The sequence below is a fragment of the Aphis gossypii genome, chromosome 1 (assembly GCF_020184175.1).
Source record: "Aphis gossypii isolate Hap1 chromosome 1, ASM2018417v2, whole genome shotgun sequence".
Classification (NCBI taxonomy): domain Eukaryota; kingdom Metazoa; phylum Arthropoda; class Insecta; order Hemiptera; family Aphididae; genus Aphis; species Aphis gossypii.
Window position 1 is genome coordinate 76697533 of NC_065530.1, and position 26562 is coordinate 76724094.

At 28.3% G+C, this 26562-nt stretch overlaps 3 protein-coding genes across 15 annotated transcripts in view; 1 reads left to right on the forward strand and 2 right to left on the reverse strand.

Moving 5' to 3' along the window:
- Nucleotides 1–416: 416 nt before the first annotated feature.
- LOC114122586 (NADH-ubiquinone oxidoreductase 49 kDa subunit) lies at nucleotides 417–4275 on the reverse strand. Its single transcript, XM_027985272.2, has 11 exons — nucleotides 4084–4275; nucleotides 3780–4005; nucleotides 3515–3716; nucleotides 3265–3452; nucleotides 3037–3200; nucleotides 2857–2976; nucleotides 1710–1839; nucleotides 1551–1647; nucleotides 1347–1487; nucleotides 1202–1261; nucleotides 417–508 (listed from the first exon to the last, which is right to left on the reverse strand). The coding sequence occupies exons 1-10, from the start codon at nucleotides 4164–4166 to the stop codon at nucleotides 1224–1226; spliced, it is 1389 nt and encodes a 462-aa protein (XP_027841073.1). The 5' UTR covers nucleotides 4167–4275; the 3' UTR covers nucleotides 417–508; nucleotides 1202–1223.
- Nucleotides 4276–4371: 96 nt separating this feature from the next.
- On the forward strand, nucleotides 4372–5174 carry LOC114122587 (39S ribosomal protein L27, mitochondrial). The gene is made up of 3 exons (XM_027985274.2): nucleotides 4372–4544; nucleotides 4627–4796; nucleotides 4861–5174. Exons 1-3 carry the CDS (start codon nucleotides 4490–4492, stop codon nucleotides 5062–5064), a joined length of 429 nt encoding a protein of 142 aa, XP_027841075.1. The 5' UTR covers nucleotides 4372–4489; the 3' UTR covers nucleotides 5065–5174.
- An 8007-nt stretch (nucleotides 5175–13181) lies between these two features.
- Nucleotides 13182–26562, reverse strand: part of LOC114122590 (peripheral plasma membrane protein CASK) — an 84733-nt gene continuing 71352 nt past the window's right edge. For 3 of the 13 annotated variants that reach the window (XM_050208786.1, XM_050208751.1, XM_027985279.2), the window contains 13 exons: nucleotides 21981–22181; nucleotides 21100–21264; nucleotides 20054–20128; nucleotides 19636–19665; nucleotides 18840–18938; nucleotides 18624–18762; nucleotides 18453–18494; nucleotides 18077–18193; nucleotides 17889–17999; nucleotides 17666–17773; nucleotides 16510–16688; nucleotides 15534–15722; nucleotides 13182–13852 (listed from right to left, as the gene is read on the reverse strand). In XM_050208786.1, coding sequence (XP_050064743.1) covers nucleotides 15543–15722; nucleotides 16510–16688; nucleotides 17666–17773; nucleotides 17889–17999; nucleotides 18077–18193; nucleotides 18453–18494; nucleotides 18624–18762; nucleotides 18840–18938; nucleotides 19636–19665; nucleotides 20054–20128; nucleotides 21100–21264; nucleotides 21981–22181 — 1446 coding nt within the window. In that variant the 3' untranslated portion in view covers nucleotides 13182–13852; nucleotides 15534–15542. The remainder of the gene's footprint in view (nucleotides 13853–15533; nucleotides 15723–16509; nucleotides 16689–17665; nucleotides 17774–17888; nucleotides 18000–18076; nucleotides 18194–18452; nucleotides 18495–18623; nucleotides 18763–18839; nucleotides 18939–19635; nucleotides 19666–20053; nucleotides 20129–21099; nucleotides 21265–21980; nucleotides 22182–26562) is intronic. The other 10 variants (XM_027985281.2, XM_027985280.2, XM_027985289.2 and 7 more) reach the window with 10 other exon arrangements.

A 26562-nucleotide genomic window follows, 5' to 3' on the forward strand; every position in this document is an offset into this window, starting at 1 on the left:
AATTAACACGCTAATCACATTTACCTTTATTTTCTTGTTGTTTATTTTCACCGTGCATAATTTTATGTTATACACAAATAACAAACTGACATCAAAAATGTCCATTAAATAAATTACTCTCATAATGAATTTATTTTTGATGCTGTTGTTTTTTTATCTTGAATAATAGCTTCATACAGTGTTTCAAAGATACAAAGTAATAGAATTAAAAAGGTTTTATGTTTGTAAGAGAGCACACAACAAGATTTTATAAAGTGTGTCATATGATAGTTGTTTGTATTAATATTTTTTGAAAAAAGTGGCATTAATGATATTGAACCTAAAACCACTAAGGCTTATAAATTACAAATAAATATGTACAGTTTATCAACTAGTAGACTTGAATTACTGTAGTACACTTAATAAAAGTAATATAATTTCAATATTTATACAGCTTTATTTCTAGAAAACACTTAACTTCATGATTTAATATATTATATAATGCACAGGAACAAGACTGAACTTGTGCCTGAAAAAAAAAATATTAGATAAATCAATATAATGTGTAATATTAAAGAATTTACAATTAAAATTGTATAGTTTATATATTTTTTAGATTTAATTATCAAAATGAAATTGTGTTTTTTTTAAAAAATGTTATTACAAAAGATATATATTATTATATTACAAAATTTGTAATTAGTGTATATTTATTATTTAATATATTAAATATACCTAAAAAACAATATTTAATTATAATAGTTATTGTCACCTACTGAGAATATTTGTTAATAACAAATAATGGATTGGAATATTATACATAAGCATATAACTATAACTCATGAAATAGTTACAAGAAATAATTTTATTACATTCTATTAAATATAATATATACACAATGAGTAAAGAATGCTACTTAGTATTTATATAATTCAATTTTGTTTTAAAGTAATTTTTTATTGTGCTTAACTAAAGCAACTATAACACATAAAATATTTTTTTAACATTTTATGTTAAAATAGAAACTAATGTACACAGAAAATATTCTATATTTGTAAATAATATATTATTAAGTATAATATACGAGATAATATGGTAAATATAATAACTTTAGAATCAATAAAATGCATGTACGCTAAAAAATAATTTATTTTTAAATCATTGAATAACAAATGACAATACATTAAGTTACTTTAGCTTTGAAACAAGAACAAATACTTACCAATAAACACCAGTACAAAAACTTAACGATCAATTTCGCCAAAGACGACGTCAAGTGTTCCTAAAAATACAAATATTGAATGTTAATGATAATTACTGTTCAATACTTAAAAAGTTAAATGTTGTTAAATTGAGTTAGTAATTACCAATTATAGCAACAATATCAGCAAGGAAATGTTTTTTTCCTATCTTCTCTAATGCAGCAAGATGTGCAAATCCAGGTGCTTTAATTTTACATCTATATGGTCTAGAAGTACCATCAGAAACTAAATAGACGCCAAATTCACCTATAAAAGATGATTAATAATTAAGAACTACAGAAAAAAAAACAGAAATATGTTTTATATTACCCTTGGGTGCTTCAATTGCAGTATATGTAGCACCTGGAGGTACTTGATAACCTTGGGTAAACAATTTGAAATGATGAATTAAGGCTTCCATAGAGTTCTAAAAATATTTTAAAGTTAAAGTAGTTTCAGAGCTAAATGCATTAAATATTGGTTTATTACTTTCATTTCTGATCTAGATGGTGTTGATACTTTCATGTCATCAGTTTTAATTTCTCCAGCTGGCATTTGATTCAAACACTGTTCAATAATTCGAAGTGATTGCCTCATTTCTGCAACTCTGCATAAGTATCTGAAAATACAAACAAATACATTAAAATACATAACATATAACATCACATAAAATACAATAAGTATAACTAATAATAAAAATAAATTGATATTACTAAGAAGTTTTTTATTATACCTTTTATTTAATAAATAATTCATTATATCACGCAAGTAATTTTTTTAGTTAATTTAGAGAAAGTTGTATCCATGATAATTAAGAGAATTTAAAACAAGTGAATGATTAGATTAGATGACTTCAACAAAATATGTCTAACTAACTATCAATTATTGATACTTCAGCTAAAACACAGTTTATTATATTAAAAAACAATTGAGGAAGAAATAAGTTTTATTTTAGAACATTTTTGTGGAGTAAAATAATATAATTAATTGTGCCAATCACTCAATTTTTGTGTTTTTCAATAATTTGATATATTTTATTAATCTGATAGCACTTATTTTGGTTCCAAAATGGCAAATTTATAAAAACTAAATTGTTATCTTGTGTTGAATATATATTTTAATAGGCAAATTTAAATAAAATAATTTTATAATATTTATTATTTATACAAATTAGTATTATGAAATAAGAAATGATAAAAATGAAAAAAGTTCACTAATGTAGTAATGTTCATTACCTACATGGTTAGATTATACTTGAGGTGTTTTTTTTTAAATGTTCATAATAATCAAACAGTTATGCATACATATGCCTATTATCAACTATTGAAATTATATTTTATACAATTATAGCCCGAGATGAATGAGAACAATTAGTAATTAGTAAAATTTTTGCTTTAGCAAATAAAGAAAATGGTAACATTAAGTTCTTAACACCATCCTTTAAAAGCATTTTTTACAATGAAATATACTATGAAGAATTGTATATTTTAAGTTTTTTTTATAGATTAAATACACAATGAAACATTTTAGAGAGTACATTTTTGAGCACATTATGGAGTTTTTAACTTTTAAGGATATAAATTATAAATATTTAGAGCATATGAATCTTAAGTTCTTATCCCTATTCATAACTAACCTGTCATAACAATCACCACGAGCACCAATAGGTATATCAAAATCAACAAGGTGGTATGCATCATAAGGCTGTGTTTGACGTAAATCCCATTTGATACCAGAACCACGTAACATAACACCACTAAAAAAATAACATTATTGTATATTCTTTTAAGTTTAAATTAATAAGCATGAAACTAACCTAAAACCTAAATTTAGAGCATCTTCAGCGCTCACAACACCTATATCACGTGTCCTAGCAATCCAAATACCATTATTTGTAAGCATATCTTCAGTTTCATCAATACGTTCACCAAACTTCGATATAAATTGATATATATCATCCATTAATCCAAGTGGTATATCCTAAATAAATAAATTTTGATGTCAATATAATATATTTATAGTATTATATAATATGTTTACATACCTGAGACACGCCTCCTGGACGAATGTATGCAGCATGCATCCTAGCTCCAGATACTCTTTCATAGAATTCCATCATTTTCTCTCGTTCTTCAAACAACCAAAAGAATGGTGTCATAGCACCAATATCTAACGCATGTGTACCAATAGCCATAATATGATTTAATAAACGAGTAATTTCCGCAAACAATGCTAAAAAAAAACTCATTATTAATATAAAAGAATTTCAAAAAGGTGATAATATATATTCTTACTTCTGATATACTTTGCCCTCAATGGTATATCAATGTTCAACAATTTTTCTACAGCTAACGAATAACACTGTTCATTACACATCATAGATACATAATCAAGACGATCAAAATACGGCAATGCTTGAGTATATGTTTTGTATTCAATTAATTTTTCTGTACCACGATGTAAAAGTCCAATATGAGGATCAGCGCGTATAACGACCTACAATAAAAGCAATCACATATTGAAATTATGATTGATTTATTTGTTATTTATGAGTTTTACCTCTCCTGCCAGTTCCAGTACTAATCTAAGTACACCGTGGGCAGCTGGATGTTGTGGTCCAAAATTTATGGTCATGTTTTTCACTTCTCGTTCAATAGGCTGAGGATTAGAATTCCATGATTCCACCTTCCAATCACTTACTTCTTCAGGTACAAACATAACAGGTCGTTCAAATCTTTTCATTTCTTCGACACCGGGGTACCATTTTGATGCACTCCTAACGTGCCTGTAAGTAATTAATGGTTGCGAGCATTATATAGGTAGGTAGTATAAATAATTTAATGTTGATCAAACATTTACTTACTGATATATTCGGTCATTAGCGGCCAAATACTTCGATAGATGGCCCACGTTATTTCTTTTCACTAAATTCAAAACTGAAACCATTTTGACTATGAAAATTACTATGACACAAAAAGACCGAAATAGGAAACTTTGGAGAAAAGTTTCCTAAACTAAACCCTATCTCAATCGAAATTTTTTAGCAAGGGATTTAATCATTCTCTATCACTTATTTCTGTAGGTCTTCCATGGAGGAATAAACTATATTACCAGATTTTTCAAAATATTTGATAATAATATTATGAGCCGGATTGATATTATCTGCAAACGTGATTGCACGATTTTTACAATTAAAATTAAGGTTTATTGAATTTATTAGGATCAAGTTTAGATTTCAAATTATTTATATTTTTCTATTGGTTGTCATAATGCTAAGTAATCTATCATTTCCCAAACTCATTTCAACAGTTGGGACATTATTACGTAAGTAATAGCAATTATTGCATAACATTTTAATAAGTTAAAAATTAAAAATTAACTAAATTCATCTATATTATTTATTTAGTTCGTAACAGTGTTCGTCATGCGTCAAAAAAATCTGGTACAAGTACAGCAAATGTTGGTGGCCGAGTTCGTCCTAAACATAGAGGTATCAGGTATAACGATGGCCGCGAAGTCCAGGCTGGCACCATGTTAGTGTTGCAGAGGGAACTGAGATTTCATCCAGGTCTTCATGTAAGTTGCTACTAGCTTATTAAATTTTTGAAATACTGTATTAATAATTTTTTTATACATAAAGGTTGGTTTTGGGCGCAACGGCACATTGTTTGCTTTGGAACAAGGTAAAGTAGTTGTTTCATGCGAAAAAATGGATCCAAATTGGAATCACACTTGGGTTCAAAGATTTTATGGCCACCGTAAAGGACAGACAATTTACAAAAAATTCTTTAATATTATACCAAAACCACAACATAATCGGTTTAAACTTGTTGAATCTATTTAAGCTGTTGTTAACATTAAGATTTTAGCCTGTGAAACCTATTACTGTAATTTTTTTGTAGAAATTTTTTAAATCATATTTACATGAAATAAAGATATTATAATTATTTAATATTTATTTATTTTAATTTCAATTTTGTAACACATTCAATTGAATTTAATCAAACAACATTATTAGTAAATTCTCAAAAAAATGTATTTCAATTTAAGATATTCTCGAGAATTAAAACATAGGATTTATTATTAAACTCTCGCCTAACCTAACTTAATTCATAGTTTAGTAAACACCTACAGAAATGTTTTATAATAATTATATGTAACGATGAGTATACTGATCGTCTGAATTTATAAATAATATACATTTATTTATTCGTTAAATGCACACCAATATTCTGTGAATTATAATGTTAGAATACACACAAGACTGTCACATATTACACATAGGTAAACAGTGAAGTAAAAAATTAGTTCTGTAAGTAACATGACTGTACCAAAATATTCTTTTATGTATATTTGAGGTAATTTGAAGGCATATGGAAATTGGAAAATAATGATTTACACTAGACCAGAAAATGACACAAACTAAGAGAGAATGATCATTAGATAACTGCTAAGAAGGTATTGTCCATGTTCTGTGCAACATTGTACTATGTATTTAATATTTTAATACAAATATAAGTGAGTAAATAACTACCAGTTATTAAATGTATCTATAACTTGATGATTTGTTAGATAAGTACTTAAATCTTAAGTACATTCACATTTATGCATTTTTTAGATATTAAACAAAATATCAATTAAAAGTTTGTTTCATTTTTAAGAAATAAAATAATTTTTAATGTTTTAAAATGATGTTCAAGAATATTAACACACGGCGAGTGCGCCTTACTAACGATTCAGAAGATGGCCAAACTATATTAACGAGTGTTAGGAGTATTAATTATTTATTATACATTTATAACGATTAAACGGTGAGAAAAGTATCAGCAAGACGATCCTAAATCTATATACTAATATATCGTGCAATCACTTTAACCCTATATACCGTAAACACCATCGCGTCATTTCAATTAATTTAATTGTATTGAAAAATTCAATGTACGAGATATCACATTTAATAATCCCAGACGTTCCGGCCATTCGTCAATCTGTTTATCGCGAACGCAAAGACGTTTCCAAATTAATCAAAGCAATAGTGGCTTAACGCCAGCACCAGCCGTTCAAATCTAAAAGCTTTATAATCCGTACTACCCGAAGAATGGTCTCGGCTGTGACGTCTACTTGGATAAAATGTCAGTTAAGAGGATGCTACACACCTAACCTAATCAAGGTAAACTGTAGTCATAAATTTAGGGTGCTTAGCCTGCAAAAACTCCCTGATACTTTCCTAAATATATCCTAATTTAACCTCGTAAGTAAAATAAATTATGTTAATACGTGTTAACTGTTAATCGATATTTTTAACTTATCCCATCTTCACCATAGATTTTTAACAGCTCATCCGAGTTGGGCCACGAGTACTAGAGACTAATCGCATGTAATGGGACCCGAATTTTTATAAACACTAGTAGTGTCACACTACTCTAGAGTCCTAGTCTAGTTAGGTCCTGAATTATTTTAGCTATTGCACTAGTTCCTGAATATTTTTTTGTAAGTACTTCACTATACTAACATTTTCCTTCCCATTTTAACAGACTTAGGACTGATCTATTGTCCAATTGTATGGTTAAAAATGTTATTTACAGTTTTGGTTTTTTGTTCTTTTCCATTAAAGTATAAATTATTAGAATTTTTCAAATATGTAAGTAAATGAAAAAATATTAAACATATTATTAGTTATTTGTAAAAGTTTTATTATGATAATAATTTAGGATTTGAATATTAAGAATTAATATTTTTTTCGTTTTTGTGTTCTTACTTAGTTATTAATGTATTATTAACATAAAATAATACTATTAAATTATAAAATGTTAAACAGAGACAGTTAATACTCGTAAAAATTAGTGTAATGGCTTAGCGTCATCGTTATAATATTAATATTGTACCTACTAACTACATATTATGACATACCTATCTATTTTAGATTCTGAACGGAGTGAAGAATGTATTGATTTTACAATGATGTATGTTTTTTTTTTGTTTTTTTTTTTTTTTTTTTTGTTTTTTTTTTTTTTTTGTGTCTGTGTACAGCATAACTAGTCGAAATAATGCTCCAATTTCAAACAATGGGGGTGGTTTCCGATGTAAAAGTGAATATCCTTGGTGCATTATAGAGGTAAAAAGTTAACATTTTCCAACAGTTTTCAAAAAAATCGAGAAAAACAAAAAAAAATGACGGAAAAACGGCAATTTTTACGCAAAACCAGTTTTCGACCAAATCGATTTTTTTTTATGGTTGTAATTCAAAAACTAATCACTGAAAATACTTGAAATTTTCACCAAATGTTAATGTCAGTGGTATCTGTATATAGTTAAATTTTCAAAAAATTTTGACTTTTTTTGAGTTATTTATAGACCACTGAAATTTTCGATTTTTTGAGAAATTTTTTTTAAAGTGTCGATAAAAAATTTTTGGATGACCAAAAAGTTTTGAAAATTTAATACAAGGTTCCTTATGAGTTGTTTTTATTGTAGCTAAAAAAAATTAAAAATCGTTAGTCACAATTTTTTTTTATAAGAGTTTATAGTTCAAATTTTTACGAAATCTGTCGAAAACGCGAAAATTTGCAAGTAATTTTGAAGTTGAAAAATCATAAAATTTTTTTCTTTTATAACTAAGTTTTGAAAATTGGTACAAGGTTCTCCATACATTTTTCTTCAAATATCTGTAAAAAAAACTCTACCGGATTCAGACAAAAAATTTTTATGAGTGTTTGAAATTTAAATTTTTACAAAACCGCGTTAAATAACGGTTTAGCCTCAAACGATTTTTGATATTTGTTATAATTCAAAAAGTATAAGTCGTAGATACTTGAAAATTTTACCAGTTATTTAGATTGGCATTTTATTTACTTGATTTAATTTTCAAAATATTTTGAGTTTTTTTGAGCTATTTATAGACAACTGAAATTTTCAATTTTTCTGAAAAATTTTTTTTGAAGGGTCGATAAAATTTTTTTGGCCCTATCAAAATACTTGAAAATTTTATACAAAGTTCCTCATATATTATTCTTATAGTGATTAAAAAATTATAAGAATACATAGGCACAATTTTTTTTTATTAGCATTTGAAGTTCAAATTTTGACGAAAATTCGTCAAAATTATGAATATTTGCAAATTATTTGAAGTTGAAAAATCATAAAATTTTTTGTGTTTATAACTAAGGATTAAAAATACAACACTAAGTTTTCCATAAGTTTACCTTCAAGTATCTATAGAGAAAACTCGAAGCATCATTATAGGAAAAATTTTAAGTGCGTTTGAATTTTAAATTTTAACGAAATAGCGTAACGATAACGATTTATCCTCAAACGATTTTAAATATTTGTTATTATTCAAAAAGTATAAGTCGTAGATACTTGAAAATTTTACCAGTTATTAAGATTCGCGTTTTCTTTACGTGATTTAATTTTCAAAATATTTTGACTTTTTTTGAGCTACTTATAGACAACTGAAATTTTCAATTTTTCTGAAAATTGTTTTTTTATGTGTCGATAAAATCTTTTTGGCCCTATCAAAATACTTGAAAATTTAATACAAAAATCCTCATAAGTTATTATTATAGTGATTAAAAAATTATAAGAATACATAGGCACAATTTTTTTTTATTAGCATTTGAAGTTCAAATTTTGACGAAAATTCGTCAAAATCATGAATATTTGCAAATTATTTTGTAGTTCAAAATTCATAAAATTGTTTGTATAGGTAGCTAAGAGTAGAAAATTTAATACAAGATTTTCCATAAGTTTTGCTTCAAAAAGCTATAGAGAAAATTTTAAGAGTCATTATAGGAAAAATGTTTTGAGCGTTTGAGTTTTAAATTTTTATGAAATCGGAATATTTGTTTCAAAATAGAATATATGACAATATTTAATTATATATATTATAGACTGACAAATCATCTCCGTTCAGAATCGTTTTTCGTATACAATGATACTTATCATTGCATTCAAATTTAATCTACCCTAGTCCGAGGTCTACCCCACCCCCTAATGTACAGCAGAGCGGTACCCACTTGCCGACTTTTTTTTTTTTTTTTTTTTTTGAAATCCTTTCTAATAATAATGATTTTAAATATCTACTCAAATTAACGGGTTTTAATGCTGATTGAATGTCCAATATAATTAATTGAAAGTTAAACACAACTTATAAGTTATAACTCAGTTGAACCTTCAAAAATTCTACCAAAAAGAAAAAAAAAATGTAGAAACATAGTAGGTAGGTTAGGTTAACCTATAGTCGAATATACACTATAGTGAAACAATATGGATTTACAATTATAGGAACATTATAATTATCTATTCTATTTACACTTCATTGAAGTCACTTTATTAGTTGTACGACGTACGTCTGTATATACACTCCTGATATATATTCATCTGTATGTCTGTATTTATTTTAAAATACATAACACTATACGATTTTGGGTTGGAACAACGTATTATAATTTATAGTCACGATCAATATTTTCCACACAAATGCGTAATTTATGTTATTCTGCTTGGTTAGGTATAGGTGGTACATTGGTGCGCATTATTAATTAATCGTTAATCTTATTAAATGTGTAGGTATTAAAAAAAGTTCTTATCAATAAATCATTAAAATTTTAAAATGATTATAAATCAATAAATAAAAATGATGATGTTTTTTGAACGCCAACGAAATATTTATCTCCTGGCTTTTTATGATGATTTCTAACAATTGGTCAAAATGAAACATGCATACAAAATATTTTTTTATACTTATTATAAATTTCAAACAATTATATTATTAAAACCCATAGAAATTTACTCATGTCTCGTTCTTTAACTATTTACTGGCGTTTGATAATCATGCATTTAAAATAATTATCCCATAACTCTTTCTGGCATGGTAGTTAGTACTGTTTACTGGATATCGACTTACCAATCCTTATTATGACGATTTCATAATTTGATAAATCGGAATTAGTTCGAATTTCTATTTATTTGTAAAATAAAGGTATGTATAGTGTTTTTCGGTGGTTATAAATTGTAATGGTTTTATACACATATTATATTTTATAGTATAAATACTATAACTGCTAACAACCTAGTTTCGTTCGTAGAAAAAATAAATAAAAATTGGTACATATTGAATGCTCCGGTGCCCTAGGACACATAATTAAGTTCTCAACATATCCAAAATAAAAAAAGGTGACGTTGTGACATTTGGTAGGGAGTGGGCGTTGTTTGGAACAAGTATAATAACTGAGAAAATATGTCACGAAATCATTTAAAAGTTTCACCGAAAAAGTGGAGAAACGAAATAATACGTGTTCCCCCGCCTCCCCTCATTTAGAAAAACTTTCCCAAAAAAAGTTCTCTGATGTCACCAGAAACGCAGAGGAGGTACCTACATAAAAAAGTCTTGCTATTTTATAATATATAACATATACAGATTACAGAATATGCTCACCCCCTCATCTTTTTTACTTCAAACATTAAACTAATGAAATTATGATTTTTTTAAATTTAAAAATACTATATAGGTATTTATTATTTTTAATTACACATGGATTTTTTTATATTATTTTATGAGTGTAGCAGAAACGGCCGACGGGACGCAGTGGCGAAATCTACGCGCGGAGAGTAATTATACATCTGGACCGCGGTGAGGTCTGCACAATTTTTAGTCCTACAGCGATTCCGTTGGCTAAGTCCACGCAGCCTTCAGTTGAAGCCGATTCCACAGCATCATAAATCTTATTCATCCGCTCCACCGTTTGTGACCAGAGTCATCTCATCTGCTACGTCGACCAGATCTGCAGGCTGCTAGGTGAGCGGCCGGTTGCATTGGTCACGCGGAGCGACGGACGACGACGAAAAGGCGGTTATAGCTGTACCGGCAAAGGTTCAGTTAGATTTTAGATTCTTAGATTGATAAATATCATTAAATAAATAATTTACTTTATACCGATGCATTTATTGTTATATTGGAATTTGGATTACATTGGATGGCGGGGCGATAACAAAATAATGAACATTAAGACTAATCTTTCGTTAGTTTAATAGAGGAATATGGCTCCAGGCGATACCACTATAAAAAAAATGCGCCTACGTTAATTTAGAGTAATTCAGAGACAAAACTAAGTAAAAACGCAAGATTTCCTTATAGTTTTATCAATGTTGACAGAAGTTACAAACAATTTAACGTCTTTAAATTATATTTTATTTATAAATGGAAAATAAATACCTAAATAATTTTTAAATCGTGTTTTTACGGATACAAAATCTAATTTATAGTCCTATAATTAGGTACTTATATAAGTAATTTATAGTGTCTTTCGTAGTTGTGATTGGCTACTAGTTATTTTATTATGAAGAAGTTGCAGCAATATACGATTTGGTATATTGATATAATAATATCTGTAAGTGGCACTGTACCGGTATTTTACAAGACGTACGGTTTGTTTAAATTTATTGAAGTAGTCTACTAAGACCTAATAATAATAGGTATGATATAAGTGAGTGATTTCACAGATATCGCCCATTTATTAGTCATTGTTTAAAAATATGACTCTTATTTTAAAACAAAAACTTAAAAGTTTGTAGGTATATATTTTTATTTTTCATAATTATTTTTTGTTAGTCACATATTATTAGGAGTTATAACGGTGCGACTCAGATTTAGGCATATGCACCAAAAATTACAAATTGCTTTAATAATAACTGTAATTTACCATGCGGTAAAATTATAATTAAAAAACAAGGTTTTTATTTAAGATATCTATAGTGCATATAAATACCAAACGTGACCTTAAAGCTATAATAAAATGTTGAAATATGCAAATGAATATAAATTCGAACCCTAGTCATTAGTTAATATTGTACTGATTCCCAAATTGAATTAAATTTTCGATCTACCTTTAGAATGACCATTGGCCGTACTAGTTTTACGAGGGAATCATTGTATGAATTTATCAAATTATTACGATTACATACTTTAATAATATTATATTAAAAATTAGTATAATATTTTACATACATTAACCTGATCTACCCTAGCCAGCAAACAACGTGTTTTTTTTTCGTATTATAAATAACTATGCCTAACGAATGTCATTACTGATTAGTGTATGGTATATCAATATAATATGTTGTACAAACAAATATATTAATAATCGTATGTAGTAGGTTTAATAATATTTTTATAAAACAAAATAATAACATTCCAAACATCATACATTTTGACATGTTGAATAACTTTCACCGACGCAGAAATGATTATTTTGTTCCCTGTATAGGTACATATAATTTTTTAATATATTATCGTAAAAGAATAAAAAGTCAAACTATGTTGTTTTTAATATGAGTTTTGTTTTTAAAAACTTCAATACAAATTATTTTTTTTCAAAATAAGTTAAAATGAAATGTAACTTGCGTTAAGTAGATTAAATTATATATACATTATTATTTATACGTTTCATCTATTTAATGTGTATGAGTTTATAATTACTTGTATTTATTTAATTTTCGTTATCGAACAACACAACACAAATTAGATGTTATATTTTCAAAAACCAATGGTCTCTGAATGTTTGAAATATTTATTAAATTAACCTTAACTTATTACATCTTACTTACTTGTCATATTATCTAAACGACTAACCACTATGTATTTATAAATTGTTCTATACTCGAACGTATTTGTATATTATCACGACCCGTGATTCACAGGGCTCTATTTTTGCGGAAACATTAATATTAAATAATTTACCAATTACATTAAAATATTAAATATGTAGTAATGTGCACATTATGATTACACCAGTTAGGTATATTTACTAACAGTTGACAGTTATGACAGTGCGTACATCATCGCAGTGTTTAAATAGTATTGGCAAACAGTATGTTTGTATAACGTGTATTTTCGAATCCGAATGTTTGAGCAACTGTAAAGTAATTGGAAATGGAATAGGAATGATTAAGATAAAAATAAAATTAGCCAAGGTATCCTGTACATTGTTATTTAAGTCAAAAAAGCTTCAATAGAAGCTACAACGAGTCACTAACAAAATGAGTAACTATGTATAATCCATATTTAATTATAAAGAAAATACTCTTACGAGCAATACAATTATAACAACAAAATAGCGACTAAATAAGTCAACAAGTATAATATTATTAATAATATTTTTGATTTTTTTGGGGATCAACTTAATAGATACCAAAATAAATTAATTTATGTAGTTTACAGTAAGGTTTAAAATAATAAATGTTAATGAGTTGTCAAAATATTGCTATAGTAATAACAAATGATTATTAGGGAATGTTGGTGTTAGGCGTGTATATTAGTTGCGTTAACATAATAATATTATTGGACCCAAAACATAGACCTAACAATTTGGAGAAAATAAATTAACGTAATAAATACTCGCCTTCCATTTCTAATAAAAACAATATTAATATAAATTAATGAGATCTGTGATTAGTTACCACTTAATGCTAATATTACAAAAGAAAAACAAATTAATTTAAGAAACCAAATAAGGTACAGAAATTTGCAGATCTATGTGTTAAGTGTGAGTCAGATTTTTTTGCAATGTATAAAATGTTGAACCGATTTCATGTTGGTGGCACTCAAGATCATATGTTAGTTTATTATTGGTAGCCTGAAAAAAAATGTATAATGAATAAGACTTATAGTTTGTTTGTATTATAATACATTAAACATTATTTTACCAGTGACGCAACAATGGCATACCTAATGCCACTTGAGACCGAACATTAACTATGGATCACATAGGACAAAAAAATATATCAAAAACGTTAAAATATAATTTTTTGAAGTTCACATTTTATTGTCGTTAATGATTTTTAAAAGGTTATACATTTATATTTATAGCAAACTTCAGTTTTGAGTATATATAAAAAAAAAGGATTGTATATTATTGATAAGCCTCAAATATATGTATTGTATTTAGTATTTATGTTCAAAGGAACACAATGCCATTTTTTTTTTTAATTCGTTTGTAAATGTACAAAATATAGAATATCTATAAAATCAATCAATTATTTTATGTTTTTTGTTAAAATTAATACAAATTATGAATAATTTAAACTATTATAACATAAATATAATTTAGTTACTACGTCATGCCCAGTTTTAATAATAAAGACATACATTATTATTTTTTTTTATGAATAAGAGGGGGCGTGAACCAAGTTGGCAAGTAGCGAGGGGAGTTAGGATGAATATGATGCGGTCCACACTGTTCCCTAAACCTCCTAAAAGTTTGTTATTAGTGTTGTAGCTATAATGATTATAAAATATAAAAATAATAAATTTAATATTTATATAAACAACGAAATATTGAGTGATTCAAGTTGTTCAAATAATTGAGATAGGTATGTTACCATGAAAATAAACAGCAAAGCGTTTGCTTAAGAGACACAAAATGCACACATTATATTGTACATATATTTGTTTGTATTTACGTGTTCAAATTCAATTGTTTTTCGAATAATTAAAAAAAAAAGACGAATTAAGTATCGTATTGTTACGTAAATGACAGCAATTTGAAAAAAGTAAGATAAAATAAAAATATTATATGAATACAAACACGATTTGAGTGTATATTATTTTCAAAGTTGTAAATTATTATTTTAATTGTTTTTTTATAAGTTTAGCTTAGAAAAATTATTTAACAAAATTACATTTTTAAACAATAAAAATTGAAAAACAGCATATTATATCGATTAATTAATTATATTTTTGAATTATTACACAGATATATTTGTAAACATTTAAATCACAATCCTATAAAATTTTCATCGATATCACCAGCACGGTGCATAATTTCTCATCTTTTAGTTGAAAGAACCACCGAACCTGGAGCGATGGGCGATGTAGCAGTGAAGATTAAATCGTTTTTGGTGGCTGCGCACTATAATATTCTGATCAGGGGGAGGGATATTACTATAACTTAACATACCGCAATACAAATGGGACAACTTCTTGCGCCGGGCACACTAAATTGTTTTGCCACTGGTATTTTAATGTCGGTCTATATTACACCACTGTTGTAGTACTTTATACGGTTTTAACGAATAGGCGGAGTTTTCGGTAATGTTACAACTTACATAAATTTAATAAATATAATATATAACTATATATAAAGCGTAAATATAATATTTCATCGATAGGGGGTGTAACAAAGAAACTGTTAAGACAATCTAAAGATTTTTTTTTTATCACTCAACGCTTTGAAAAATCGTATAAAGTACTTATTTTTTGATTTTCAAGTGGTTTAAAAAAAAAGGATTAAATGATCGATCGATGTGCATACTCACACTTAAATTCTAATATACCCACGCTACAGGCACCCATTGCGGTGTTGTGTGTACTCGTTCCATTACCCTTTCCAACTCGTCTATGGTTTCTTCGATATCTTCGTTAACTATTGTGATATCGAACAAATGTTCATACGCCCGCTGTAACAATTCAGATTCATTTGCGAGTTTTTCCAAACTTCCGTCGAACTGAAAAATATATTTATGAAATTATTATATATTATAATATTATATGACATGCCACAGCATTAGGCGTGGGCCGTGGATTCTCGAACGTTCGATTTTCAAGGAATTAAAACAGTTTGAAGTTTATGGGAGATTAATATTCGAATAATTCAAACTTAAACATTTAGAAAAGTTTAATAAGATCAAGGTCGATATCGATGAATTATAATAAAATAAATATAGTTGATATTTTACAAAATATAAAATAGCCGTACCCTAAAATACTATTGTTCATTCCTTAATTTCCCGTACGGGTCTTATCGGCTTAAATTTAAAATTAATTGCTAAATTAAATTTTAAGTTCATAAGTTCAAAACGTTCAAAAAAGTTTGAGTTTGTGGACAATTGAAGTTCAACCCATCCCAAAACAATATAAACAAGCTATATCGATTCAATGGAACGTCGATAGTTATATTATGTACCTATCTGACCATAATAAATTCTCAGAGCCACATGTCGGGGAGGTAAGAGGACCGAGAAAGGCTAGTTTGGTAAAATTATAAGGGCGTTCCCATATATTATATAAGTGAAGCACACTTCTATCAATAATTTATATCAGAAAATTTTTCGATTCAATTCCATCTCACGACTTTTTTTTATTATTGTCATCAGGTAGGTAAACTCAATCCAACCGATAATCCAATCGTTGGATGGGACGAGCTTGCACAATAATTTTACTAGGACGGCACTAAATGGCTCGTCGTTGTCCCACAAGTAGTAAAGGCTCATATAAATTTCTCTCTGCACTTACGTCGGTAAGCGATCGGTGCGGGGGAGCTGCTATGAACACGACCAGCGGCGCGAACTCGGCTGTCCGCAATATTTTCAGCGCCTGCGGCTCGACGTCTAGTATGGCGATTTTTCCCTCGTGGTGAATCTTCCTTATTGTGTCCAGTTTCGTACCGTACATGGCATCGTCGTGGGTGCCTACTTAACAGTTCATGTCATCCACTCGTAGGAATAGAATAATATTATCGATGAACAAAATAACTCTGGACAATATAGTATGCGTGAGTGTCTACGAGAACGCATATATAATGTATGATTACACTATATACAACGACATAGGCTATATTTTCAGGTAAAATACGTCGCGTACCAGGTTATATCTGAAGGATTGAACAATACTATAATACTCGTTTAAGTTTTCAAAACCTTCAAATACATCACTATACCACGCGTATTCATATCATTAACTTTAACACATTGTCCAGGAGCTAATACGTGCATACATAATATATAATATTATATAATAAGTAGGACCCGAATAGAAATGCATTAAAAACTTGTCAAAAATTACTTTAAAAAATAACGAAAAATGCCTTTTCAATGCAATAATATTAAAATAAATTATCGAAATTGTTTCTGCAAGCAACTACGCAAGCGATGAGAAAATGATTGTTTGACTTTTGGCATTTTTAACACTTCTCTATCTTAACTAAACTAATAAAAATAATAATACCAAGTGATGACACCCACAATAAATAAACAGTTAACTGAAGATCAATACGATCGTGATGTATCTCCAACTGAGCAATTAGTAATTTGAGATGTCTATTGAGATATATTATCAATTATCATGTATAGAACTATTGAAATTTAATACTAGTGAAAATATCTAAACACTATCAAAGCATATTATGTAAACAATATTAATTGAAAAAAATTTTGTATTTTAACAATATTACATTAAAAGCTTGTAAAATGTATTAATATGTTAGGTATACTAAAAATTAATAAAATCGCTAGAAAATATCAAAAATAATTCAAAATAAAAGTTTCATATTTTAAGTATTTCTTACATGAAACAAATTATGTACATTGAATTATTTTTTTTTTATAGCATCCAAAAAAAATGCACTTATAAATTCGGGCCCCAACAGTAAGTATATATATGTCTGGCTTACCATATTCCAAGTATTCGTGCGCATTTATGTCGGTCATCATTTCGTCATATGTAACGAAATAGTAGGCGACACCGTTTTCTTCGCCGGGTTTCAACGGTCTTGTCGTATCTAAATGAATCGTAATGAATACACATTAAATATCGTAATTTTATAGCATGAGCAATTTATATTTTTGATATTTGCACCCTGTTCTCCCCTCTTTTGATTAATATTGTCAACTTACGAGCCATTGGATAAGCATATTTGTCTGGATGTTTTTGAATAATTGTGTTTTTTATATGTCTTCGTCCGACACCATGCGCGCCCAGAAGAACTAACGTTTTTCGTTGGAATGCTAAAATATAAAATTAGGCGATGTTAAAATGTTAATAGGTACATCGTCCAAGTATGAAACTTGAATAATACACTCACATGGTAATTTGACTACTTCTTCGTAGGTGGCCAAGTCGATGTGATCAAACACCGCGTTATGTTTGGCGAGATATTTTTCTTTTAATTTTTTCTTACGACCGAATATTGAGCAATTAACTATAACAAAAATCAAATAATTTTTAAAAGATCATCAGATAATATCTAAATTTCTTATTCCAAAGTTAAACAACCAATAATAGGTACACGGAAAATAAGTAGATAGGTACCTTTATAATAATATCTATTATAAATTTATAATATGGATAATTATGAGTTAACAATAATAACCAATACAATAAATAACAATCAACTCTAAAATATGTCGGATATTATGACATAATATTTAAAAAGCAATTACAAGAAGCAAAAACCTTACCGGTGGAACCGTCACACCCTTCGTGCGACGAGCAACTGGATTCTTTTGATACGGCAAAGTTATAAAATAGAAACACACAAGCAACACATATTTTAGGAACGCACAAAAAAAACCAAGTCATACGAAAAACCATAAAATCCATAAATAACACCTTGTATTGTAATCATTTACCTTGTTCGTGTTTGGAATTTTCTAGAGCTTTACAGGTGATACGCCACTCTTGGAGTTCTGGCGACGGTATTAAGCCAGCTGAACCGGCTGAATTGTCTTTTCGGGCTTGCCACCAATGGTGGTCGTCTTTGCTGATTATCTAGGAAAAAAAAAGTCAAATAAAAATAATGTCATCTTGTTGGTCCATCGATCAGCGTAACATTAACGACTACATACCTGCAATATGTCACCGATATTGAACGTTATGCCAGCCTGTGCACATGGTATTAAGTCGTCTTGAAGCGGATCATAACTGAACTGAGCACGGACGAATATCTACGGAACACACATCGATAAGGAAAGGGTAGTTGGATAAATGAATAAATAAAAATGTATAATCAATCACATAAAAAAGTAGGCTTTATTCTAAATACATAACTATAATAATAAATAATGGAAAAAGACTTATTTTAAATAGTAATTAATACATTTATAATTATTTTAGAGTATACAGCGATAACTTTAATTTGCTTTTAATAAATAATAATATTTTAATAAAATAATAGACAGATGGGCTATGGCCTTTAAAAACTATATGTATACTCGTATACATAACATATACTTATAATGCGTTGTATACTGAATCAGTGACTATATTAAGTTACGTACATATATATTCTACGATTATTGAAAGGAATCACTTAGCATCTTAATATACGTATCATATTATATGCGTGATTTAAATTAAAAATCGCCAGAAAGTATCTTATTCAGTTTTTGTAAATTTCTATATTAAGAGTATTAATTATTTAGCTGGAGAAAATAAAAAATATCAATATAAAAAAAATTAATTTACCAAGTATAAGAAAATTTGATATCAACTGTAATGAAATAAAGTTTAGTTTTTAAATAAATAAAACTACATAATATATTGAATACTAATGCGACGAAACTAATAGAAAGTATAAGCAATACTCAACTACATCACATTCTCATAGATGTTAATAAGATGATCAAATTCTTAGGTACTTACAATCACAGGTAATGGCTTTATCCTGAACAACTACATATGAGCAATGGTTAAAAAAACACACATAATAATATCAAAATACATGGAAAAAAGGTTAATTTTAATAAGCTATACAAACTGTAAACACAGTAAGTTTGGTATTTCTATTTCTGACGTAGGCCAAATTTTTAAAAAAGAAAAAATTATTAATGAATAGGTTACATTATAAATAATATTAGAAGTTCTTTAATTTATTAGACATATAATAAATAAATAAATAAATAATAATAATTATAATAAGGTATGGTAGTAAAAAAAAATATATATCTATTTTAATTTTTATATAAATCGATTGAATGTCTTCCATACATAGATGACATTAATCGATGGATGGATGATTTTTTAATTTGGCCAACACCGGATAGAGTACACTTGGGCTTACTTGTACCTCGCACGGTGGTGGTGCACTTCTGTAGGACGGCACTATCTTAAAAGTGACAGATCCTCTGGCTTCTCTCTAAATTAACGAAACAAAATAACAACGTTTGAATATAATATACTACTGCAACATTGGGAGAATAATATTAGTACTATCAGTATAGAAGGATTCGGAGCGCGTGTAAGGTCTGGTGGGTACATTGTGGGTTTTTTTGTTGGTTTAATCTAATGAAAACTTTACGAGAAAATAAAATAATAATTAGGCTTTTAGCTGATACCTGCGTAGCGGATATAATAAGTCGTCGCTGGGAAGGTTATTTAGCGTTTTATATACGCGTTGTTGATTAAGTACGATGAAAGGTCACCCCCCCCCCCTCAAAAGTATACAAACAACGGCCTTAATACTTACAATGAGTCGTTTTTTACGATCCATAGGTACACTTTTATAATTAATTAAATATTACGACACCACCTCTGTTGTACGTACGTTAACCGACATTCGGTTAATTTTTTTTCTATAAATGGGACATGGGTGCACGAAAGTCGCTTTAATTTATCCTGTTATACTATATATCCATGCGAAACAATGCGGGTTGGGTTTCAGTGAATAATAATACTCAAAAGTAATGTATTTCAGTATACATCATTATCGCGTTGCGTGAAATTTTTTAACGACGAGATACTTCGGAAGCAAAGTCCCGAGGGTTGCGAGGAATATTAAATATACAGGGTGGGGCGTAAGATATGCATTGGTTTCGAACGGTCAGTACTCAGCCTTTGGTGGTAGGAGAAATCCGAATGCGCAGACAGTACCGGACGGTTGAAAATTACCGCAACCGCCTACAAGATAGTGCATAGCTGCTGACGGTCGCCATCTCAGATATGTTATCTTTAAAACGTAATGTATAAAACTAGATACACTACTGAATCGAAAAATAAAAACATTATTTTTGTGAGTTCTATAGTTTTTATTCTATACCCCTTTAAAACTGGTGCACATCTCACGCTCCCATACTATATTAAAGAAATGTGGAGAATAATTTTACTGACCAAAAGTTTTTGAAGCGCTCCGACGGACTGATTCGCCACAGATATACCGTTAATTTCTCGGATTTCATCTCCAACATGCAGAGTGGCTTGGCGATGGATCATACCACCGTGCATTATCCGCGCTACCACACATTTACCATCTTCGTTCATCTTTAACGTTATACCCTGAACAAAAAATTTCAATTAATTTTTTTATTAAAAATATTTAATAATATTTATTAGTACAATATAATTAACCACTAATTGGTCAAATGCAAAAACATATTTATGTATTATCTATACAAAATTACGGAATATTGTAGTACATTTTAGTATATAAGAATTGGTGTAAAAAGGGTCAAATTTGGAAGAATTTGAAATTATTTGACCAATATCATTAATATTTGATTATGTTTTTTTGTGTTCAAATAGCTAATATCACTGATGTAGAATAATAAACTTAATACATAAAAAGACAATTTTGACTGTATATTACTTTATATACCAAGCTCTTATCTCGACATTAGTTATTTCAAAATCAATCAATAAAGCTTATAAAATATATAAGTCGTTAGAATTACGTACAATTGAATATTATTATAAGATTTTTAAAAAAAGATGATATTTTGTTTGATTAATAAGAAAAGTGTTCATTTTATATTTTAGTGTTGAGTAAATGCGAAAATACAATTAATGCATTTTTTGGTTTCGAAAAATACAGATGTCTTCTTAAACTAAGAACTGGAAACCAATGTAGTCATTGAAATTCTAAAGCTCAAATGTAGAACCCATATTTTACAATTCAATTCCTTAATAACATTCTTTTTTTTTTACATTGGCCCTTCTAACATCAATCCACAGGTATAAAATATTATGTACACAGTTGCAAACGAATAGCGTACCATTGGCTCGTCAGTGTTTTTTTGAAACTGCACTAATCTGACCCGCGTAACGTTTTCGGGTTCGATGTCGTCGTCCAGACCGTTCTCACCGTCGTCGATGCCGTTGCCGTTTAGATACGGCAACACCAACGGCGGCGTCACGCGAACAGCTTCTTCACCGAATATCTCATGAGCCGCTACGTCATGTGTTTGCATCAACGACTGTAACATAATAATTATAAAACATATATTATTACGTTTGATTTTTGTTAAACTTTAGGTAATATTTTAAAGCCATGTAGAGTGTGGGATTTGATATATTTACTAAATAAAACGTTTTAACAAAATAAAAACTACATAATAACTATAATAACGATAAATCTCAATGGGTTTACATTACTCCACAAAGACAACACAGACAACACAATGCACAGGACACATTACTAGAGAATTAAGGTTCATTTAATTGGACCTATGCCACGTTAACAACTTTATATGTAATCGAGTTTAAAACTATACAAATTCTTGAGAACAATTTCTAAAATTATTGTCTTGCTTGGACATTTATAGAACATAACAACTCATATATAATCAATGCCCGGAGGAGTGTTTTAAAACAACCCCCGTCAACCCCCTCCCTTGAGACTTTCTTTGAATTATACCGCGCATTATAAATTACATCTTGGCTAAGTATGAATTATTAATGTATAGTGCATTATTATTTGATATTGTATATGTCAAGGATTTAGTTAGAATATCATAAATAATGATATAGGTACATAGGTACCTACAGAAGTTTTCTATTAAATTACGAAAATTGTGTAATAAAGTTTTTCTCTCATCTAACTATTATTTGGTAATTAATAATTATAACTATACGACGGAAATGTGGTAAAATTAAGTTATAATGTTATTAAAATTTTGATATGTTATTGCTGTAATAAGTACGTCATTCCTTAAAATATAACGTTTTGGTAGTTTTTAACTCATTGATAAATAAATGCAAACACAAAGTATATCTGAATTAAAAAAACATATACATACATTTTTAGATTAATTTTGTATTTATATATTACCATATGCATACTATTTTTATTTTAGTTTAATAATGTATGAACTAAGTAATAAGTATATAATGAAGAAACATAACACTCTTGTCTAATTAGAAATTTCACAGCTTATTACATATAGCATTTCTATCACTTGGAAATATGAGAAGAGAAATAAACCTTAATCAGTATAATGAACAAATATTTTTGAATTACATAAATTCATTTATATTATTACTTTAATTAGATATCCATGTATAATTACAATTATAATTCATTGCTAATGTTTACATTTTAGTTATATTTATTATAACATAAAAATTTAATTAAAATTATGTTCATTACCTAAATGGCTAAATGTAAAATTTAAAAAAAGTTAAACATATTATTGTTATCATTTATCAGATTTCAATACAAACACAAAATCTTTGCACATACATCAACTAATTGCGCGATAATGACTATATGGATGACATAGAATGATAGTTTTTATTGTACTAGACATTTATAACATTTAATTCAATTAAAGTAATTAGATTACACTTTAACTTGAAAAATGAAGGATCATTATTATGGGATATAATTTTTAAAGTGAATTAATAATGAATATTTTTTATTATTTTGAGATAACGAGTTAAGCTATATTATATTTGTTAAAACATTATTCTCAACGGTTTTGAGTAGTAAATACGACTTTACGAGTATTATGTTTTTATTTATTTATTTTTGCACATCCTGATATTTTTTTAGAGCATATTCAAACGATAATAGGAATATACAGTTGACTTTTTAGAACTATTATTGCGTCAAGTGCTGATATAATACGGTATACTGACTAATGCCGTGGTGAACGAAGCGTGACTGTAACCTGTCTGTGCATTTTTAAGAATGCAAAAACAATTTTTATACAAAAGAATTTTAGAGTATAAGTTTACAAAAACTTTTTATTTCAAACATGATTTCCAGCAACCTATCTTCCTGTTTCTAACTACCGTATTTTTCATGTATACTTTTCCGTGTTTAGTAAAATGTACTTTTCACCTGTTTCAGTTTTCATAAAAACCATATTTCACTATACGCATAAAATGTGGTATTAAAAAAAAAAGTAAAAAGATCCTATATATAACGTCATGCAGTTATAATAAATTCGTTTTTTTTTATTTTTAATGCATAATAACTTTAATCCTTCCGTCTGGATTATAAATAAATTTAATTAAAATAATTTGAATTAAGTCTCGGCCATTTGTGATATAAAGTTTTTATAAAATATTATGTCCATAATTGTTTGCATTTACTAATAATCAGAAATATTTCTGTATAATAATATTCTCATTTCATTACCGTCAATAACTTTGCAAGCGAAAATCTGCAGACCATTTCTATATAGACGAGTATGGACTTTTACAAAGAATATATAAATGAAAACACTCAAACAAATTTCTCGCCGATCGCTGAACGTCAAAAAAGTTTTCCCGGTCACGAGACGATATTAACTCAATATAATATAATATATGTGAAAAAAGTTCAGTCGAAATAATATGATATTTTAATATTGTAATGTTGTAAACCGTTAAAAATAAAACCAATATACAAAAACATAAAAATAGGTTAGTCGTCATCTATTTATAGAGAATTGCTCTGATTGCGTATTATTATAATTATACAGAATGATTCATCAAGTATGTTCACACTCATTTTTTCCATAATAATGAATCTATATTAAAATTCTGATTCTTGGAATTTTTAAATATACTCTTTAAAACATATTGTAAGTTTTGAGATTTATTGTACTATTTAAGAGGAAGTTGTATCCACACATTATGTTGTCTCCGTCTTACTAATACATATCATATCAAAATATAAGTTCACCAGTTCCTATTTATGGTATGCTTAGCTTAAATATTAGAGTTAAATGGCTTATTTTCAAAATTAAAGACAATATTATCCGTGTTCTCTTATCGTTTTTCATGGTATTTCAATTTTTAAGTGCATTTAATTTATAAACATTTAAATATTAATATTTTAAATATTCATAACTCGCTTAAAAATTTAATTATCGTTAAAAACCGACGAGAGAACACATATAAATCTTTTTGCTTTTAAGTTTGATAATAAGTCATTCAATTCTAATATTTAGGCTTAACACACAAAATTGAAACTTTTGAACATATATTTTAATGTGGTATACGTAAGACGGAGATTGTTTTTGTTTGTGAATATTAAGTAGATATTTTTTAAAGATACTTGTGAATAATAGTTTTACAGTGAAATATAAAATACATGAAATATTGGATTTAGCTATTATTTATTATAATATTTGCACCAGTTTTTTACATAAATTATAGGTCCGTGAACAGGCCCTCATCTTTTCAACACATTATTATGGAACTATATTATCCTTATTATTTAGAACATATAAAGTTAAATAATTCAAAAACCACTCGTCCAAAAATCAGATGTTGAATAACTGCATTATTAAGTGAAATAGGCGAGAGCGTGCTTAGTGAATCACCCTGTATTTATACCTAATAATAAAATGTATGCTGTTATTATTTGACTGTAGCGGTCCGCGCGAGAGATATCTCTCAAGTTTTCGCCTCACTTTTTTGGTCCGGACAACGACGATGAAGGGAAATGTCGAAAGAACGACGTCGGCGACGGCCGCAGCGCCAAGAAAATATCATAAAGTCTGCTTCTACACCGCCTCAGCGACGGCGGCGATTCAATTAGATTTCCTTTGCGCCGCCGCTGTTATAATACGTATTATATATAGACCCAAAACACACCATAATATCATCAATCACATCACTTCGTTGCCGGTGAATATAATATATACGTGTGTGTGTGTGCGACTATGTGCGGAGTGGCACCGCCCGAAAGCGTTTTCGGTTCGACGTGGTGGAAAAAGCTGGTCGGAAACGATTTTTTTCTTCTCGTAAGAACCGCGAACGACTGACTATACACGACGCGCGACACATGAGTCCGGGGATGTAATCTTTGATATTATATAACCCCATCGTACATATACTTGTTCATCATGTACCGTTGACATTTTTTATTCTTATCAATAGTATCTTATATCTATATAGATGATTTTTTTAACACATGTCAACGTGTCTCGTATTCGTTTGTGAGAGAGTGGGGGGGGGGGATCAAATTGGACACTTTTCTGGACAAGTTTGAAAATATCGTATCAAAAATAATATCGAATATTTATTTTTTTCACAACGACGATACCGATAAAACAGTTTAGAAGTATAATAATATGATTGATTGGCCTTTGGTCATATTATATAAAAGGTAGGTATTATTTACGCAAATATTTATCAACTTTCACTGGTGTATGTCGATAAAAAAATAGGTTTCATTCCAAACGTTCGGTTGAAGTTAGTAAGTACCCACGTCATATTCGTTCTGTCCACTGACTTACTGTATACATATAACTGTTGTACATCAAGACGATTAAGACAAATTAGTACTTAGTTATTAATTATATTAAAACAGTATATTATTGTTTAATGGTTATAAAATATTATGATATTATTATAACGTTG

Excerpts from the sequence above, each read along its gene's own strand:
- LOC114122586 (XM_027985272.2), bottom strand. The coding sequence starts at position 4,166 with ATGGTTTCAGTTTTGAATTTAGTGAAAAGAAATAACGTGGGCCATCTA. Across the intron at positions 1,648-1,709 it reads CATCTAGATCAGAAATGAAA|AACTCTATGGAAGCCTTAAT; the intron begins GTAATAAACCAA and ends AAATATTTTTAG. Across the intron at positions 1,488-1,550 it reads TGCAATTGAAGCACCCAAGG|GTGAATTTGGCGTCTATTTA; the intron begins GTAATATAAAAC and ends CATCTTTTATAG.
- LOC114122587 (XM_027985274.2), top strand. The coding sequence starts at position 4,490 with ATGCTAAGTAATCTATCATTTCCCAAACTCATTTCAACAGTTGGGACA. Across the intron at positions 4,545-4,626 it reads AACAGTTGGGACATTATTAC|TTCGTAACAGTGTTCGTCAT; the intron begins GTAAGTAATAGC and ends TTATTTATTTAG. Across the intron at positions 4,797-4,860 it reads GATTTCATCCAGGTCTTCAT|GTTGGTTTTGGGCGCAACGG; the intron begins GTAAGTTGCTAC and ends TTATACATAAAG.